Here is a 19,816-nt window from a genome sequence, read left to right as displayed (position 1 = left end):
GAGCCGCTGATCGGCTTTTCCTCACATGCGTCTGACAGATGCGAGTAGAGGAGAGCCGATCGGCTGCTCTCCTGACAGGGGGGGTCTGTGCTAGAGCTGCACGATTCTGGGAAAAATGAGAATCGCGATTCTTTTGCATAAAGTGAAGATCACGATTCTCAAAGAAAAAATATTTAAAGTTATTTTCAACACAAAACAGAGCTTATGTGCTTAAATACAGTATATGTAAATCTGACGGACTGTTTACAAAGCAGCAGCAAACCTTACATGCTTGCTAATGTGACAACACCTGATTTTCACATTTAACTAAAGTGAATCGAGATCGCGATCAATTCGCGATTAATCGTGCAGCTCTAGTCTGTGCTGATAGTTTATCAGTCTAGTCCCTGCTCGGATCCCCGCCCAGGACCACCAGGAATGGACATCCACACTGGACCACAAGGAATGCCCCCTAGACCACCAGGGAACTGCAAATCTGTGCCAAGGCAGCTGCCAATCAATGCCCAGACAGCTGCCAACCAGTGCCACCAGGGATAAGCATCAGTGTCGCCCATCAGTGTCCAGCAGTGCCACCCATGAGTGCTCATTAGTGCCGCCTATCAATGCATATCAGTGCCCATCGTCGTTGCCCATTGACGCGGTCTCATCGGTGCCGCCTTATCAGTGCCCATCAGTGAAGGAGAAAACGTGCTTATTTACAAAATTTTATAACCGAAAAAAAAAACGTTTTTTTTTTCAAAATTTTCTGTTTTTTTTTATTTGTATAGCAAAAAGCTCTATTTGTGGGAACAAAATGATAAACATTCTGTTTGGGTGCAGTGTAGCATGACCGCGCAATTGTCATTTAAACAACGACAGCGCACAAAGTTAAAAATTGGCTTGGGCAGGAAGAAGGTGTAAGTGCCTGGTATTGAAGTGGTTAAAAGACTTGTTCTTTTTCTTGCCGCAAGTTTTGGGAATATGCTGAATAAAATGAAAATATATTTTTATTTGTGGTGGGAAAACATAAAGATTTCATTTGGGTACAGTGTTGCATGACCGCCCAATTGTCATTCAAAGTGCAACAGCGCTGAAAACTAAAAATTGGTCTGGGCAGGAAGGGGGTGAAAATGCCCTGTATGGAAGTGGTTAATTTACAGCTTTTTTCCCACACCTGCCTAAAAATGTTTGTACAATATTGTAGTGTCCTGTTTCTAGATGGGCTAGACCCAAAATTATTTGTGGTCAATTTGATTTAAACAAACGTAAAGCGACCGTAAAACTACTGTAACATGTAAATGTTCTGCCATGTTTTCAATTATTTTTTAAAATTTGATGTAACGGGAAACCGTTTCTAGCGATAGTGAACATTGTCTTTGTGAAAGAGGGTTGCATCGTCTCTTAATGGTCATAAATGATTGATGATCTGGGATGATGCAAGATATATAAAGCTACATCTGTTGCTTCATCAATCAGATGACTAAGTTATCAGTGACATGTCACTAGCACTTGTGATTACAACTTTCTTGTTATAACTTTTAGATCTAAGGTGTATTTCTATACATGAGCTTTCACAGCTTTTGGTTTTGTATGAATTATCTTGTGGATTAGAAAAGTATGCTTGGTTTTAGTGGTTCAGTTTTTTTGATGCTGTACAGTGGTCCATTGAACAAATATTTTCCCTGTGGTCATGTTTTATTTTCTTTGATCACTTTGTATTGCTATGTAGAAGGATTGCCGCTCTAGCTATGATTAAAGTGGAGGAAAAGAAAATGTTGCGCTATTAATATAAGTTAAGCTAAAACAAACAATTGATAACAAAGAACAAAATTAATGAAAATAAGATTGCAAAGACCCAAAGTTTGGAAGGGAATGAACCACATAACTAGCAGTAAAGTCTTTGTATCAATCAAAAATGATTGTAAGCAAGTTCTTCAATGTAGAAAATAAATTCATATGTTGAAATCATATGTGGTGACCAACACCACTAAATAAAGGATGGAGGCTTACCGGATGGCAAGCAATGGAGAGCTTGCGGCTGCAAACCCCAGCCAGGGCCTTTTGATGATCCTCGCAGGGAGATGACAGGGGATGGATGTTGAGGCCTCTCCGGGAGGCCTCAACATCCATCCCCTGTCATCTCCCTGCGAGGATCATCAAAAGGCCCTGGCTGGGGTTTGCAGCCGCAAGCTCTCCATTGCTTGCCATCCGGTAAGCCTCCATCCTTTATTTAGTGGTGTTGGTCACCACATATGATTTCAACATATGAATTTATTTTCTACATTGAAGAACTTGCTTACAATCATTTTTGATTGATACAAAGACTTTACTGCTAGTTATGTGGTTCATTCCCTTCCAAACTTTGGGTCTTTGCAATCTTATTTTCATTAATTTTGTTCTTTGTTATCAATTGTTTGTTTTAGCTTAACTTATATTAATAGCGCAACATTTTCTTTTCCTTTACTTGTATTTGTGTTTGTATGACACTGTCGTGTTGCAGCTGAGCTAGTTATTTTTCTAGGGTTTAAGCGCGGTATTTTTTCTTTTTTGTCATGATTAAAGTGGAGGTTCCATCAAAAAAACTATTTTGCTTTAAACTGTAGCTTACGACTAAACAAGAAAAAAAAAAAATAGTTTTTTTTACTCATCTGGAAATGCCTGTTGCTATGCGGTCCCACAAAATCTGCCTTTGAAACCACCTAGGATTCTGACATCATCTCCCTCTAATGTTCCTGGGAAATGTGTCATCATTTCCCAGGATGCAGTGCGCTGTCCAATTATCACTCCCCATCCAAGACTTCCAGGAAGTAAGTGCCTGTAGGCTTCACAATGCCCACAAGCAAAATGGCAACGGTGTAGATATAGTTTTATAAACTATCTTTTTTGAATATCTATGCGGATCGGTGGCGGATTGTAAAATAGTAAGTGACCAGATTTATATTATAAAAACGCATGATGAAAGGACATACATTTAAAAAATGCTAATTGTGGTTGGAACTCCGCTTTAAGCACCTTCATGTGGTGTGAAACGCGTCGGCTTTCCTTTTTTTTTTTTTTTTTTTTTTTTTGTAGGTGACTGTATTGGATTTTTTTTGTAGGTGACTGTATTGGATTTTATCTGCTACACAAGATATCAATAAAGATGCCTTTAACATTGTGCGCCCATCCAGGATTTTTTTTTTCTTCCTGTATTGCTATGTAGTCTTCATCGTATGTGATTCCCATTTAGAAGAAGCATACAATTTTTCTTTCGAATCGGTTCATCCGGTCTAAGCTAAAACATTTATCGGTAATGTGTCAAATGTGAAGCAAAATTTTGTGTTTGTAGAGCCATTGGTTGGCCACTGATGACTTGCTTTGGCGGGAAGCTGCTTGGCATGAGACCTGGAAGCTAGTGGTGATCAATGTAGCGGTTCCTACTACTGTTATTTTCGGCTTCCAGGGGAATCGGCAAAGTATATATACATCGTTACATTGGTTCAAGCTGGACCTCTGATTGGAGGTCAAGAGGCCTGCTTCTCTCCACCTTTTTTTTTTTTTTTTTTTTCCTCTCTAAGATTGCTTCTTTTCACGTACCTTAGGCCTCGTGCACCCTGGGGCCCTTGTAAAAAGTTTTCCCTATGCCTAAAATTTTGCAAATTAGTAACTTTTCTTCATAAATTTTGGCCAAAATGTATACTGTCTTTGGTAAAAATATATATATTTGGTCTTTATGAAAGTTTTATAGAGTCTACAAGCTATGTTGTCAATCTCTGAAAATTGATCACACCTGATGGCCTATCTAATTTCTTGAGATGATAATAAGTCAGGAAAGTTCAAATGACCCCTTTTTGGAAAGTAGACATTTCAAGGGACTAAGTAGCATGGTGAGTTTTAAGTTGTAATTGTTTTCCCACAATTCTTTGCAAGATGAAGATTTTTGCAAAATTGTCATTAACAGGTTATTTCTCTCGCAGAGCATATGAATACAAAAATTACACCGCAAAATACATTCTTCTACTCCTTGAGTATAGCGATACCACATGTGAGACTTTTACACAGCATGGCCACATACAGAGGCCCAACATTGAAGTAGCACCTTCAGGCGTTCTAGTTGCATAAATTACACATCTCGTTTCTCAACCACCCTTTTGAAGGCCCTGCAACACCAGGGAAATGGAAACGCCCACACAATGACCCAATTTTGGAAAGCAAACACCCCAATTTATAATCTGAGGCATAATGAGTCTTTTGAACGGTTAATTTCTTTTTCAGAAGTATTTGGGAAAATGTGGAAAAAAGTGAAAACCCATTATTTTTTTTTTTACACAAAGTTTTCCATTTATAAGAGATGTCCAACACATAGGAAACATGACACCCCAAAATACATTCTGCTGCTCCTCCTGGGTTTGGCGATGCCATATGTGTAAGACTTTTACACAGCTTGGCCACATACAGAGGCCCAACATCCAAGTAGCACCATCAGGCGTTCTAGGAGCATACATTACATATATAATTTCCTGGCAACCTATCATTTTTGAAGGCCCTTCATATTTCTAACACATAGCATGTACATACCAAATATTACTATTCCCAACATTTTTTTTATTGCAGAAAGGGGGGGGAAGCATTACCTGTGCTTTTTAGTGTCCACAGAGGAGAGCACTGGTCCAGATAGCAGGCAGTGATGTGCTTAGCGACAGCAATAGTAATTATCCAGGCAGGAATATTGTCTATAGTAGGCACAAGGATATTGCCAGCACAGCCAAAGCATTTGTCCATATAAATTGTCCAGGTAGAGACAGAAAGAACAGCCATAAAACTACAATTGGTACAATTATGAAACCTGGAGAAAACAAAAAAAAAATCTTCTCTGTCCAGAAAAACAATTCTGGAGCCCCTCGCATATGTGAGACCCCTATGTACTACAGTAGCAGGGCAACAGATTGATCCAAGCTGTAGGCAAAAGCATAGACCATAAAATAGGCTAGGGTCAGTTCACATGCAAGCAGTCTAAGCGGTAGGCAGAGTCATAATCAAAAAAATGGGCCAGGGTCAGTTCACATGGAAGGCAGTGGCATGGTTATTTGAGGAAGCATTATTAAGACCTTGTCTTATTTGAACCTGAATTGTAGGGTCATTATGGATGGTGGACATCATGTGCACGTTCCTGATGTTGCTCTTTCTGAGCCTTTTGTTCACTATGGATTGTGGGGAGCCCTTCCTATTCTTTCTGGAGGTTCCGCAGGCCAGGGTTTTTGCGATGTATAAGTGTTTAAAAAGGGGCAGGCTGGTGTAGAAGTTGTCAAGATATATGTGATAACCTTTGTTCAGAAGTGGATATGCCAGGTCCATACAATTTTTCCTGTTGTGCCCATGTATGGCAGGCACTCGGGGCTGGAGCTGGGAATCTCTTCCTTCGTATATCCACATACAGATATCCTGTGATAGCTTGTAAAATGTTACTCTGTTTCTGGTCCTTTTGCTAGGAATGTAATTTTTTTTTTTTTTTATTATTATTCCTAGCCAGCCTGAAAAGGGTACCAGGGACTCATCTACACATACCGTATTTATCGGCGTATAACGCGCACTTTACGGCAGGAAATCGTGGGTGCGTGTTATACGCCGATCCCCTGTCTGAGTGCCTCCGCCGACATATACCGAGCGCAGTACACTCGGCTCCGCTTGCGCCCTGCAAGAGGAGCCAAGCGTGGCTGAGCGTACCCGAGTGTACTGCGCTCGGTATATGTCGGCGGTGGCACTCGGAGACAGCGCAGGAGAAGTGGGGAGGACACCACGAGGGCCGAAGACGGACACCGGACAAGGCTGCCGATGGATGCTGGGCAAGACACTGCGCGCTATACCCAGATAAATACGGTATATATAGAGTTAGACATAGAGTTCTGCAAATCGTTGGGAAATTTTTTATTATGAGTGGGGGAATAATTGTATAATCTATCGTAATTTGGATGATTTCGTGGAGAGCACTCGGTGTTGTCACTGAAATGAAGGAGTCGCATAATCATCTCGTATCGGGACCCGGACAGAATAAATGGGCATGTGGTGTATGGGGTTGGTGGACCAATAGGCATGTCCATATTTTTTTTTTTTTTTTTTGTGATAAGCCCCATGTTTATGGTGAGGCCCATAAACAATTTAAACTCCTCCAAATTTAGATCTCTCCACTCAAACGGACGGGCATATGATGATTTGGGGGTTGTTGGTGCGCGATTTGACAAGTGTTGTGCTTGGTGCAGACACTACAGAATACAGATCTGTAGCTCTCTGCCCCTGGCTCTTCTCTCCTCAAACTGGAAATGGCTAGTTACCGGTCTGTTTTGACATTTAGTGATTGGCTGTGAATGGATCACAGCCGATCACGTGGTAAACAGGCGCTGGCCAATGGCTGTTTACCAGTGTCTGTGATGATCCGTGTTCCCGGGAACACGCCGGCGTGCACGCCGTGTAAAATGGGGATGTACCATCTGTGATCCGATTACATGGTAAACAGCCATGCCTAATGGCTGTTCACCCCGTCTGACGAGAGGTGTCTCCGTGACACGCTGCCACGACAATGCAGAATTGCGCGCATGCTCTGTTTAAATGGTGGACGTCGTATGACGCCTGCCCAGAACGAGAGCCGCACTGCCCAGCCATCATATGATGGGCAAGTGGCAAGCGGTTAAACACATACACAAATGTGTGTGTGTGTGTGTGTGAAACTGTAAGGTGGAGTCTAAGAGGGTTTTAATCACTTGTCTGTCGGTGTCCGCAAACTACCGTATCTCTAGGAATGCGCATCTGTCCCCCAACTGCGATTGTATGATTTTATTTATGGACGGCCCGCTCTCCCCTGTCCATTTACACCCAACTGCCATCCGATCCGGACAGGATCGCATCCTTTGTCACCTGCCGCTCCTATAGAGAATCTGGAGAGTCCGATTGGGTCTGTCTAAAAAATGGACAGGCGAACTCTATTCATAACTGAGAATGCTACACTTTTGTATACATTTTACTCACTAGTGTAGCAATTTGTACTTGTGTGAGCCTTGGAAAAACTATCTGTAGCTAAAAATTATTCTCGCGTGTCATGATTTGTACTTGTATAAACCTTTTCAAAAGTATCTGCACCTGTATCAAAATATTATTCACAACTAGGGCCGAAACAACTAATGGACAACTAATAGTTAACTATTTTTTCATAATTGATTAGTTGGCCTGCAAACAGAATGCATTTTTTGTTTACATATCGGGAAATGCAGTGCAGCACACATACAGCTCAGTACACCGTCTATACATGTCAGTATGTACCTGAGAACTTGTGAATGTGTGAGGAGCAATGCCTCATGGGCCATGTAGTCCTGGGTAGAAAGTGAGTGGTTCCAATGGCAGAAGTTTTTTTACTTTGCTCTAGGGGGCTCTTTAGATTACACTTTGTAGCTTGCTATTGGGGCACTCTGAAGGCAGGAGTAGCCAGAAGCATTGGTGGGGGACCCCAGAAGAGGGGAATCGGGGCTGCTCTGTGCAAAAATGTACATTGATGTGGGGGCAGAGGACATTGATGTGGGGGCTGTTATGTGACGGGGGGGGGGCAGAGGACATTAATGTGGGGGCTGTGTTGTGACGGGGGGGGGGGGGGAAGACATTCATGTGGGGGCTGTGATGGGGGCAGAGGACACTGGGGGGGGCAGAGGACAAATTAATGGGGGGGCAGAGGACATTCATGTGGGGGCTGTGATGTGATGGGGGGTGAGGACACTGATGTGGGGGCTGTGATGTGATGGGGACAGATGGCACTGATGTGACGGGGGTGAGGACACTACTGATGTGGGGACTATGATGTGCAGGGGGGTCTGAGGACATTGATGTGAGGGCTGTGATGGGGGGCTGAGGACATTCATGTGGGGGCTGTGATGGGGGGTGAGGACACTGATGTGGGGGCTGTGATGTGATGGGGGACAGATGACACTGATGTGATGTGACGGGGGTGAGGACACTACTGATGTGGGGACTCTGATGTGCAGGGGGTGGGGGGCAGAGGACATTGATGTGGGGGCTGTGATGTGACAGGGTGAAGACACTCGTGCATGGACTGTGATGTGCAGGGGGATTGGGGGGGGCAGCTACAGAGGACACTGATGTGGGGGCTGTGATGTGACTGGGTAAAGAGGACACCACTTGGTGTCGGGAGGGCACAACTTTAAGGGGAAACTGCTATGCAGGGGGGACAGAGGAGATGCGATGTAAGAATGGAATTGTGATTTGGTAGGAGGGGATTGTGAAGTGAGGGCTCATCACACAAATGTGATTCGGACCTTGGTTGGAAGAAAATGTTACTGATTGGACCTCCCGTGAATTTGAATTACCTCTGAATGAGAGCTTCTGACCATTGCTGGATACAAGTGGTGTGCATACAGGGATGGCGTTTCTAGTTGCAGCTGTCCCTAGTGTTTAGGGTTAATTGCACACTTTGTGTAATAGTTTGATGCAAAGTATTGTTTTTCAGGATTGGTTTTTACGTTGGCTTCTAAACTTTGTAAAGGGTGACGACTTCTTTGACGTTGCTTCTTTCTTTTGAAAATTTGTGTGTGTGTGTGTGTGTGTGTGTGTGTGTGTGTGTGTGTGTGTGTGTGTGTGTTTCAGGGCTGTGCTAGTATCATGTTCGGGTTTTATAGGGAGGTGTGGCCCAGCTTTCCTTTCTGCTATGACATTGTTCAGTGTGGTTATTTTCCCTTCCATGTCTGAGTGGGTTCCCTTTTCTGCTAGAATCAGACAGACTTTCCTTCACACTAGTCATGTTGAGTGGGCAAATATGAGTCAAAGAAACATTGTATGTACAGAAAGCTAAATTCCAGCTGTGTCGTTTAATTTGCATACTCCAGCATAAATATGGTAATCATCTTTAACTCTTTGTTTTTTGCATAGTCCTATCATGAGGATGCTTTACAGCTTTTTACGTTGTTTAATAGTTTTTTTCCATCCTGGATTCTTTGCTTTTAGTACTTTGCAAATCTAATTCCCTGTATTCCCTCTGTTCTTTGCCGCATAAGTGCTGGGGGGAGGAGCAACAACAGTACACTGAGCTTCCCAGTGAATGGCTGTGCAGGGGAGGTGTGTCGGCACAAGTCTGATCATTGAAGGAGAGCCAGGCTCAGATCCCAGCACAGCTAGAGAACTGTTCATGCTGTGTTCTCCTGCTTAGTGTGGTCAGTTTTTAATAGGCAAGCAGAGGGACTGGCAGGATCACCAGGGATTTCACCCAAAGGAAGCGATACAAAAAAAAACGGGTTTCTTTCTTTCTTTCTTTCTTTCTTTCTTTCTTTCTTTCTTTCTTTCTTTCTTTCTTTCTTTCTTTCTTTCTTTCTTTCTTTCTTTCTTTCTTTCTTTCTTTCTTTCTTTCTTTCTTTCTTTCTTATCAATGTACTAATCTTCTGTTCTAATTATTGTTCATATCTGTTGAGGGATAGAGGAAGTCACTAGCAAACAGAAAAAAATAAACTGTATGCTATCCCAGGGTAATCCCAGCTACTCCCTGCATGCCTCAGTATCTGTTCTGTTTGATCCTCTGCATTAGGACAAAAAAAAGCTTCTGACTTTAGGACTACTTTAACTGAATTCTATGCATTAAGATAAACGTTCTGTGTGCACCAGTCCCCCCCCCCCCCTCAGCTCCCCTAACACTTAAGCCCCGTACACACGATCTGAAAACCGTACGAAAAATGCCGCTTTCGAAACGATCGTACGATAATTGGATCGTTAGTACAGAGCTTCCGAGAGCCGATCAGGACAGTTCATCCGATTTTATCCCATCGGAATTTTTTTCATACGATGCCAGATCGTACGATTTCCGTTTAATCAGTATAGCTGTCGTTCGAAAATGCAATACAACACATGACATCATTTATTCTGCCGTACGAGAATTTTCGTGACTTTAGTAAACTCCTCAGATTCGACGTGAGATTAGCATACAAAAAAATAACGGACAATCATTCGTCCGATAATCGAATCGTGTGTACCGGGCATTCGGCTGCATTCACACCTGAGTGTTTTCAGCTCGTAATATGCCCAACAAGCAAAATCCCATTCATTTCAATTGCACCTGTTCACATCTGAGCGTTTTGTCACCTGAAGCAAAACGCCTGAAGCTCAAAAAAGTACATTGGCTTATTTTTCGGGCAGATCACAGGCGGTTTTCTGCATTTTACATTGGTGACCGTTTGACCTGTGCAAAATCACGGCAAAAATCGTGCAACTTTCTGCCTGAAATCAAAACGCTCAGGTGTGAATGCAGCCTCACCTGAGCCCCATCTTGATCCAGCAATGTTGCACAAGAGTCTCGGCTGAGACAGCAGTGGGGCACCATTGACTCCTGCTGCAATCACTCAGTCAGTGAGCCAATGAGGAGAGTGGGGCCCAAGCTAAAGCTCCATGTCTGAATGGACACACAGACCCTTGGCTCGGCTGCCCCCATTGCAAGCTGCTTCATAGACCTTTTGTTTCCTTTCCAAATGTGCTCCTTTTAAAATGAAAAGGGTAGCCTCTTACCAGATGGTATGGATCTCAACTACAGTGATCAAACAAGCCTGTACTCCATCTACACAATAGATGTTTTCAATGGTAAGACATTCCTGCCATGGCACTCGCTGCTGAAAAATGAACCCAAGCGTCCCTGTGGGATCATAAAGCTGCTCACCATTCAGGCATGTATAGAATGTAAACAGGCCTCGTAGCTTAAGCGTAATAGTGTAAGCCTCGTAGCATAAAACAGTATAGAGGACTTTATTTAAAATACAAGGCTACACTCATAGTAAGGCGGTGAATAAAACCTTCCACAGGTTCACCTGTCTTGCCAGCTGTGATGTCACCTGTCTTGCCAGCTGTAAACTCCGCCCAGATTGGACGATCAATTCACTGCAGGGAAGAATTGGATAATGACTTTAGTGCTTCTCCTGTAAATAGTGAAGCTTAGTTGCTCCATAATGTCTCCAGCATATTTGCTGCTCTTCAAATCTACTGTTGGGTATATAAAATGGCTGGAAAGGGGATGTGCCCCAAACCAACAGCTGTGAAAATTGTGAAAGCACATTCCCTTATGCTCTCCCTCCTGACTTTTTTTTTTTTTTTTTTCATTTTTGTGTATTTTGCTGTCTTTTTAGAAAAGCTTACTGCACAATAAAATGACTCCATGACTATAGTTGACAACATCTGGTCCTCATAGATGGATCGGCCAACTTTCCATAGAGAATCCTTGATGCTGTAAACTGGTTTTGGTAATCCCCTGTTATGCCAAGGGGGGTTTTCGTCTTTCACCCTCCCTTGTTACTGCCCTCGCTCCCTTGCCACTCCTCTCTGCTTTTGAACCTTGCGTTTACTCCAACCACTGATCTCCCTGCTTTTCCTTTGGTTTATGTGTATGTAGACCCTGGCCAACACCAACCCGCTTCTATACATACCTCTTAGTGAGTCACCATTAAGTGCTTTGATATCCTCTTGTATCCTCTTGTATTCTCTTCTACCCTATGGCCTGACCGAAAGGGTTGCACTTTGTCTTTTCGTTAGGAAGTTTGTTAAGCCAGGTTTTAGGATATGTTGACCCTTTATCTTGCTGTAGCACCCAGTAATACTAGTTTCTTTTGCAGGAAACCCCCATCTACTATTTTATGTTCTCGACAGGGTCACGTTAATACGGGAGTTCACCCGAAAAAATGTTTTTAACATTAGATTGAGGCTCATTTTGTCAAGGGGAATCGGGTAGTTTTTTTAAAATCGAAGCAGTACTTACCGTTTTAGAGATAGATCTTCTCCGCCGCTTCCGGGTATGGTCTTCGGGACTGGGCGTTCCTATTTGATTGACAGGCTTCCGACGGTCGCATACATCGCGTCACGAGTAGCCGAAAGTCGGTGCGGCTCTATACGGAGCCTGCGCACCGACGTTCGGCTACTTTCGGAAAATCGTGACGCGATGTATGCGACCGTCGGAAGTCTGTCGGAAGCCTGTCAATCAAGTAGGAACGCCCAGTCCCGCAGCCCATACCTGGAAGCGGCGGAGAAGATGCATCTCTAAAACGGTAAGTACTGCTTCGATTGTAAAAAAAAAAACACCCGATCCCCCTTGACAAAACGAGTCTCAATCTAATGTTAAAAAAAAAAAGGTTTTTGGGTGAACCTCCACTTTAAAAAAAAAATAATATTTAGGCTAGGTTCACACCACATGCGGTGGCACTGGGTGCCTGTTCCATAGCAGTCCCAATGCATGGACAAAGCAAAATTCCTTGTTTTCTATATGCCCGGTTGACACCATTGTGTTGTGGTCGTGTTCGGGCATGGCGCACTAAAAGACTGCATGCAGTTCTCTTCTCTTTTTTTTTTTTTTGTGTTTTTTTTTTTAACTCGCAACAGCCTGTAGAAGTGGTTATAGATTTTATATTATTACATAAGTGTTTTTTAAGTTGCAATAAAAGAAATACCATTTTCATAATAGCTTGCGTTTGTTGCTTATGATTGTGCCTTTTTATTTTTTTTGATAACTATTATTTTAATTGAACTTTTCTGTATTTCTCCAACGGTATACCAATTTTAATGTATTATATTTTGTTATGTGCATGTAACTCACTTTTTTGTGAAGGTGTTTTTTATATATATATATACACAATATATTACTTTGTTTATGACCTTTTTTTTGTGAGTTTAACCCTCCATGCTATGCATTAGGCCTCTATAGGCTCAGTACAGCATTATTATTTTTTTCTGAGCTAAAATACAGCCCATAAATTGCAATGTGCCTATGCACACAGGTATGTAAACAAGGGCCATGTATTCTTCAGTAAAATAGAAAAATCAGCTTTTTTGGTCAGTAATTTATGCCTCGTGTGCACAAATGTGCATTTACATACTGTGCAGAACAAGAACACGAGAATACTTTTTTGAACATTTTCATGGAAATACATACTACAAAAATGTCTGAAAAGGTAGATGCTCAAACAGGAGTATCATGTGCCTCAGGGTAAAAAACCTTCAGTGTGCAGAATCCTACCCTTACCCGAGGCCTATCTTGATCCAGCAATGTGCATGAGAGCAGCAGCTCTCCTGGATCTCTCATTCCTCATTGTCTGAGACACAGCAGGGTGAGCTATTGGTTCCCACTGCGGTTAATCAGAGCCAGTTAGGAGGGGGTGGAGCTAAGCCGCGCTGTGTATGTCTTGGACACACACAGGTGGTTCGGGAGCGAGCGTGCATGTGTGCCTCCATAGCAAGCGGCTTGCTAAAGGGGGAGGAGCCACAAGTGTTTGTGAGGACCTGAGCTGCTCTGTGCAAAACCATTGCACAGAGCAGGAAAGTATAACATGTTTGGTATTTAAAAAAACAAAATGATATAACAATATCACCTTTAGCCTAGGTTTACCCATGAGAACACCCATGCGTTCTGATTCCTGTGCGGGGGGGTCCCTGCACTATTTTCCTGCAAATCCAATGCGAGATTAGCCGTACAACTGTATGGCTGAACTCTTATTGCACAGACTTAGTGTAAGATTGCTTTGATTTAATTTGGATTATTTTGTAACTCTGCCAATCTGTATGTCTTTCAGGTGTTCTGACTAAAGACCGTTGTGTTAACTCCACACCTTCAGCATATATTTATACCCAGCCACAGCTTGGAATGTGCCATCCTATGGAGGATTAACTTGTGCAGCTTTAAGGAGGTTCTGCACAGAAGGACTTCAAACAAGTGCAAGAAAAGGAGAGCACTAAGGAAATAAAATGTCATCTAACAGGGGTCAGAATCCTCATGGACTTAAACAGATTGGCTTGGACCAGATCTGGGATGACCTGCGGGCCGGCATCCAACAAGTTTACACCAGACAGAGCATGGCAAAGTCCAGATACATGGAACTCTATACGTATCCTTAAATCTGCTTCCAGAGTGTTGCAGGATTCCTGGAACGTGGAATGGTCAGACCCTGGAGAATCTTTTGGATATAAAATAGAAATCTGTTTTGTAGGAATATTCCTAAAAATGGCAAAATGCTGCAAAAGCCACGTATTGGTAGGTTATGGGAAAATGCAGCATTTCTTGGTCTAATTGCTTAGATGTTTGATTCTAGAACCTCGGAAATGTCAGGTTCCAGCAGAATGCAAGAACCTGGAGACTGGCTTGGCTTTTTTGATTTGAAACCTTTTTATTATTTATTTTTATTTCTGTATGTGATCCTGTTGTGGTGGCTCACTCATCCTCTGCTGATCATTGTTACCGAGACGGACAGCGAGAGGAAAGAGTTCTTACCAGTACAAGAGGCGGGGGAAAAAAATCTTCCAATAGTAACAGCATTCCTGTCACAGCTGTCTAAAAGGGGAATTTCCCGCCTTTTCCTTTAGCCCCTTCAATACCAGGGCATTTTCATTTTCACCCCCTGCCCAGGCCAATTTTCAGCTGACAGCGCTGTCACATTTCATTGACAATTGCGTGGTCATGCAACGCTGCACCCAAATAAGTTTTTATCATTCCTCCCCCCAAAGCCCCCCCCCCCACCAAATAGAGTCATCTTTTGGTGGCATTTGATCACCTCCTGTGGTTATTATTTTTTTCACTATAAACATGAAAAAAAAGAGCGACAATTTTGAAGAAAACGCAATATTTTATTGCTATAATAAATATCCCAATTTTTTTTCTCAGTTTAGGCCAATCTGTATTCTTTTACGTGTGTGTATATATACAGTACAGACCAAAAGTTTGGACACACCTTCTCATTCAAAGAGAATTCTTTATTTTCATGACTATGAAAATTGTAGATTCACACTGAAGGCATCAAAACTATGAATGAACACATGTGGAATTATACATAACAAAAAAGTGTGAAACTGAAAATATATTTCATGTTCTAGGTTCTTCATAGTAGCCACCTTTTGCTTTGATTACTGCTTGGCACACTCTTGGCATTCTCTTGATGGACTTCAAGAGGTAGTCACCTGGCGCAGCACCCCATCACTCTCCTTCTTGGTCAAATAGCCCTTACACAGCCTGGAGGTGTGTTTGGGGTCATTGTCCTGTTGAAAAATAAATGATGGTCCAACTAAACGCAAACCGGATGGAATAGCATGCCGCTGCAAGATGCTGTGGTAGCCATGCTGGGTCAGTATGCCTTCAATTTTGAATAAATCCCCAACAGTGTCACCAGCAAAGCACCTCCACACCATCACACCTCCTCCTCCATGCTTCACGGTGGGAACCAGGCATGTAGAGTCCATCCGTTCACATTTTCTGCGTCGCACAAAGACACGGGGGTTGGAACCAAAGATCTCAAGTTTGGACTCATCAGACCAAAGCACAGATTTCCACTGGTCTAATGTCCATTCCTTGTGTTCTTCTTTAGCCCAAACAAGTCTCTTCTGCTTGTTGCCTTTCTTTAGCAGTGGTTTCCTAGCAGATATTCTACCATGAAGGCCTGATTCACACAGTCTCCTCTTATCAGTTCTAGAGATGTGTCTGCTGCAAAAGGTGGCTACTTCGAAGAACCTAGAATATGAAATATATTTTCAGTTGTTTCACACTTTTTTGTTATGTATAATTCCACATGTGTTCATTCATAGTTTTGATGCCTTCAGTGTGAATCTACAATTTTCATAGACATGAAAATAAAGAAAACTCTTTGAATGAGAAGGTGTGTCCAAACCTTTGGTGGTCTGTACTGTGTTGTGTGTGTGTGTGTGTGTATATATATGTATATATATATATATATATATATATATATATATATATATATATATATATATATATATATATATATATATATATATATATATATATATATATATATATATAGATATAGATATAGATATAGATATATATATATATATATATATATATATATATATATATATATATATATATATATAGATATATATATATATATATAGATATATATATATATATATATATATATATATATATATAATTTTTACTAGTTTTTTTTTTTTTTTTTTATCATGACTGACATTGCGGTGGACAGATCGGACACTTTTGACACTATTTTGGGAATCATTGACCCCTATATACAGTGATCAGTGCTATAAATATGCACTGATTACTGTATAAATGTCACTGGCAGGGAAGGAGTTGACACTAGGGGGCGGTCAAGGGGGTTAAATGTGTTACCTAGGGGAGGAGACCGATTGGTGTTCCTATGTACTAGGAACACACGACCTGTCTCCTCTTCCCTGACAAGACGTGGATCTGTGTGTGTTACACACAGATCCACGCTCCTGCTCTGTCACCAGAAATCGCAGGTGCCCGTCGGACATCGTGGCTGTCGGGCACGCGCATCGGTTCCTGAGTCTATGTGACGGTGCTGACCAATTAGAATCTCTGTAGTCTGTACTGGCTAAGCAATACTGATAGATTAGGCCACAGAGATTTTATAATCTCTGGACCAGTAAATCTGCTCTTTAGTGTCTGACAGTGGGGGATCGCAGCAGTTGGGTACAGCAGGTTCAGTTTAAAGGGGTTTTAAAGGTACAATAAATAGCTTCCTTTACCTTAGTGCAGTCCTCCTTCACTTACCTCATCTTTCCATTTTGCTTTTAAATGTCCTTATTTCTTCTGAGGAATCCTCACTTCCTGTTCTTCTGTCTGTAACTCCACACAGTAATGCAAGGCTTTCTCCCTGGTGTGGAGTGTCGTGCTCGCCCCCTCCCTTGGACTACAGGAGAGTCAGGATGCCTACTAACACACAGCTCCTTTCTCTATCTGCAACGTAGAGAGCGTCCTGTGTCTCCTGTAGTCCAAGGGAGGGGGCAAGCACGACACTCCCTGTTTTTTTGCGCAATTTATCCGGTTCCCGACTGACGCACAACAATGTACATCGACAGCAGGGTTTGACAAATTTGCTTGGAATCTAGGAGCCAGCTAAAAAAGTTAGGAGCCAGAAAACGCACCCCGTCAAGCTCGCACGCAGAAGCAAACGCATTCGTGAATAGCGCCCGCATATGTGAACGGTATTAAAACCACACGTGTGGTATCGTCGCGATTGGTAGAGTGAGGGCAATAATTCTAGACCTCCTCGGTAACTCAAAACATGCAACCTGTAGAATTTTTTTTAAACGTCGCCTATGGAGATTTTAAAGGGTAAAAGTTTGTAGCAATTCCACGAGCGGATGCAATTTTGAAGCGTGACATGTTGGGTATCAATTTACTCGGCATAACATTATCTTTCACTATATAAAAAAAAAATTGGGCTAACTTTACTGTTTTATTTTTTTATTAAAAAAATGATTTTTCCCCCCCAAAAAAGTGCGCTTGCAATACCGCTGCACAAATACGGTGTGACAAAGTATTGCAACGACCGCCATTTTATTCTGTAGATTGTTAGAATAAAAAATATATATACTGTTTGGGGGTTCTAATTAGAGGGAAGGAGATGGCACATTAGAACTGCTGCTTTACTTGTAATGCCAACAGCCACCACAAGATGGCCCCAGATCACAGAAGGAAGTTTAGGCCTGCAGAAGGCCGCAAAGCCTCAATTTCCGGCGGGCCCGCCACGACCGTGCAGCGGGGGAGGTAGGGGCGCACAAAGACACAGGATCCGTGCGCCCCCACCTCCCCCTCTGCGCCAGCTGGTAATTGAGGTCACGGCTTTGCGGCCTTCTGCAGGCCTAAGTTTCCTTCTGTGAAGGCCACAAAGCCGCGGCCTCAATTACCGGCAGGCGCCAGGTTACAATTTCTTGTCGCAATTGCGACCAGGCGCCCAGGTTTTGTCGAGCCCTGGTCGACAGAATGGCACGGCTGCGCAAATGAGCGTCCCCTTTAATTTGCACGCCGCCATCGGAGCGCTCGCAACCCTGCTGTGAACTCCGTGACCACGGCACCTGATCGTCGGCGGTGTCCCATGATCGGGTCACAGAGCTGAAGAACGGGGAGATGTTAGTGTAATTTTTACAGTATTCGGTGGATTTTTATAGCCCTGATCACTGTAAAAATCACAATGGTCCCAAAATGGTGTCATGTGTCCGCCATAATGTCGCAGTCACAATAAAAATCTTATTTTTCACGGATTTTCACTGCTCACATGTATATATTTGTACCTCTTGCCTATGCTCGTTTGAACTGTATTGAGACTTATTTTTCAATAAACCGTTTGTTTAAATTGCTGATCGCCGCCATTACTAGTAAAAAAAAATAAAATGCCATAAAACTATCCCCTATTTTTGTAGACGCTATAACTTTAGCAAACGGTCAATATACGCTTATTGCGGATTTTTAAAAAAAAAAATTGTACCAAAAATATGTGGAAGAATACGTATCGGCCTAAACTAAGGAAGAATTTTTTTTTTTGTTTTTATATTTTTTTTGGGGGGGGATCTTTATCATAGCAAAAAGTAAAAAATATTGCATTGTCACTCTATTTTTGTTTATAGCACAAAAAATAAAAACTGCAGAGGTGATCAAATACCACCAAAATAAAGCTCTATTTGTGGGACAAAAAGGACGCCAATTTTGTTTGGGAGCCACGTCGCACGACCGCGCAATTGTCAGTTAAAGCGACGCATTGCCGAATCGCAAAAAGTGGCCCGGTTTTTAACCAGCCAGATAGTCTGGGGCTTAAGTGGTTAAAAAAAAAAATTTAAGGATTTTTTGGTTTTATAGAGCAGAAAAAGGAAGAAAGCAGTGGTGATCAAATGCCACCAAAAGAAATCTCTATTTGTGGGGGGAAAAAATATGTTTTATTTGTGTACAGTGTTGCACAATTGTCGGTTAAAGTAGCGCAAATGCAAAAATTGGCCTGGTCATGAAGGGGGTAAATCTTCCGGAGGTCACGTGGTTAAAATATGGAAGCGGCTTTTGTTAAAAGTGCGGGCTCCAGGACTGTCAATACTGATCCTGGCTTCTATACCTGATTGGCTACAAGGCTAGGTTTCTATTACTGGGGGTTATAGACAATGACATGCCACCTTTTTGCCACCCAAAGCAACCTCCCTTTTCCAGTATCTTACATATAGTATTTTCATCCTCTTCCCTCTATAGTCACTTACCTACCTACCTTAGTCCATAATGGCAGCTCTCGCATTTCTATCCTCACATGTTAGTTTTAAATAGGGGCATTATTCCTGCTAGGGTTGTCCCGATACCAGTATCCGTATCGGGACCGATACCGAGTATTTGCGGGAGTACTTTTACTCCCGCAAATGCCCCCGTTGCCTCATCCGATACTCGCCCCCCGCCACAAATGCCGTCGCATACCGCAACAACACCGCATGGTTCAACAGCGTGCGGGGAATATCACAGCTTTCATTTAAATAGCTAATCTGTCCAATCCCGAGCAAGGGGGGGGTGTCTATACGCGGGGAACACTACAGCTATTCAAATGAAAGCTGTGATGTTCCCTGCACGCTGATTAACCATGCGGCGGCATCTAGGTATGGGGGGACATGGCTGCTACTGTGGGGGGGACATGGCTGCTACTGTGGGGGGGACATGGCTGCTACTGTGGGGGGGACATGGCTGGATGTGGGACATTATGGCTGGATGTGGGGGGACATTATGGCTGGATGTGGGGGGACATTATGGCTGGATGTGGGGGGACATTATGGCTGCATTTGTGGGGGGACATGGCTGCATTTGGGGACACATTTAAAAAAAAGTATCGGTACTTGTACTCGGTCCTAAAAAAGTGGTATCGGGACAACCCTAATTCCTGCTATTCACCATAATAAAGGTAACCACGCTGTCGCGCGTGTATAAAGCTTCTACAAACTATGGGATATATACTGGAATTTTAATTCATATTTATACTAGTAATGATGGGGATCAGCGACTTATAGTTGGACTGCAATATTGTGGTGGACAATCTGATACTAACTGACA

The 19,816-nt window shown here is 42.6% G+C and overlaps 1 protein-coding gene across 3 annotated transcripts in view; it reads left to right on the top strand.

Annotated features, from left to right (window-relative positions):
- CUL1 (cullin 1) overlaps positions 1 to 19,816 on the top strand; it is a 145,562-nt gene that overhangs the window by 46,198 nt on the left and 79,548 nt on the right. For all 3 annotated transcript variants that reach the window (XM_040353154.1, XM_040353155.1, XM_040353153.1), the window contains exon 2: positions 13,545 to 13,856. In XM_040353154.1, coding sequence (XP_040209088.1) covers positions 13,717 to 13,856 — 140 coding nt within the window. In that variant the 5' untranslated portion in view covers positions 13,545 to 13,716. The remainder of the gene's footprint in view (positions 1 to 13,544; positions 13,857 to 19,816) is intronic.

This window comes from Rana temporaria, chromosome 5 (genome assembly GCF_905171775.1).
Source record: "Rana temporaria chromosome 5, aRanTem1.1, whole genome shotgun sequence".
NCBI lineage: Eukaryota > Metazoa > Chordata > Amphibia > Anura > Ranidae > Rana > Rana temporaria.
Note: the sequence above shows the minus strand (reverse complement) of the source record. Positions and strands in the feature narration are given on the sequence as shown.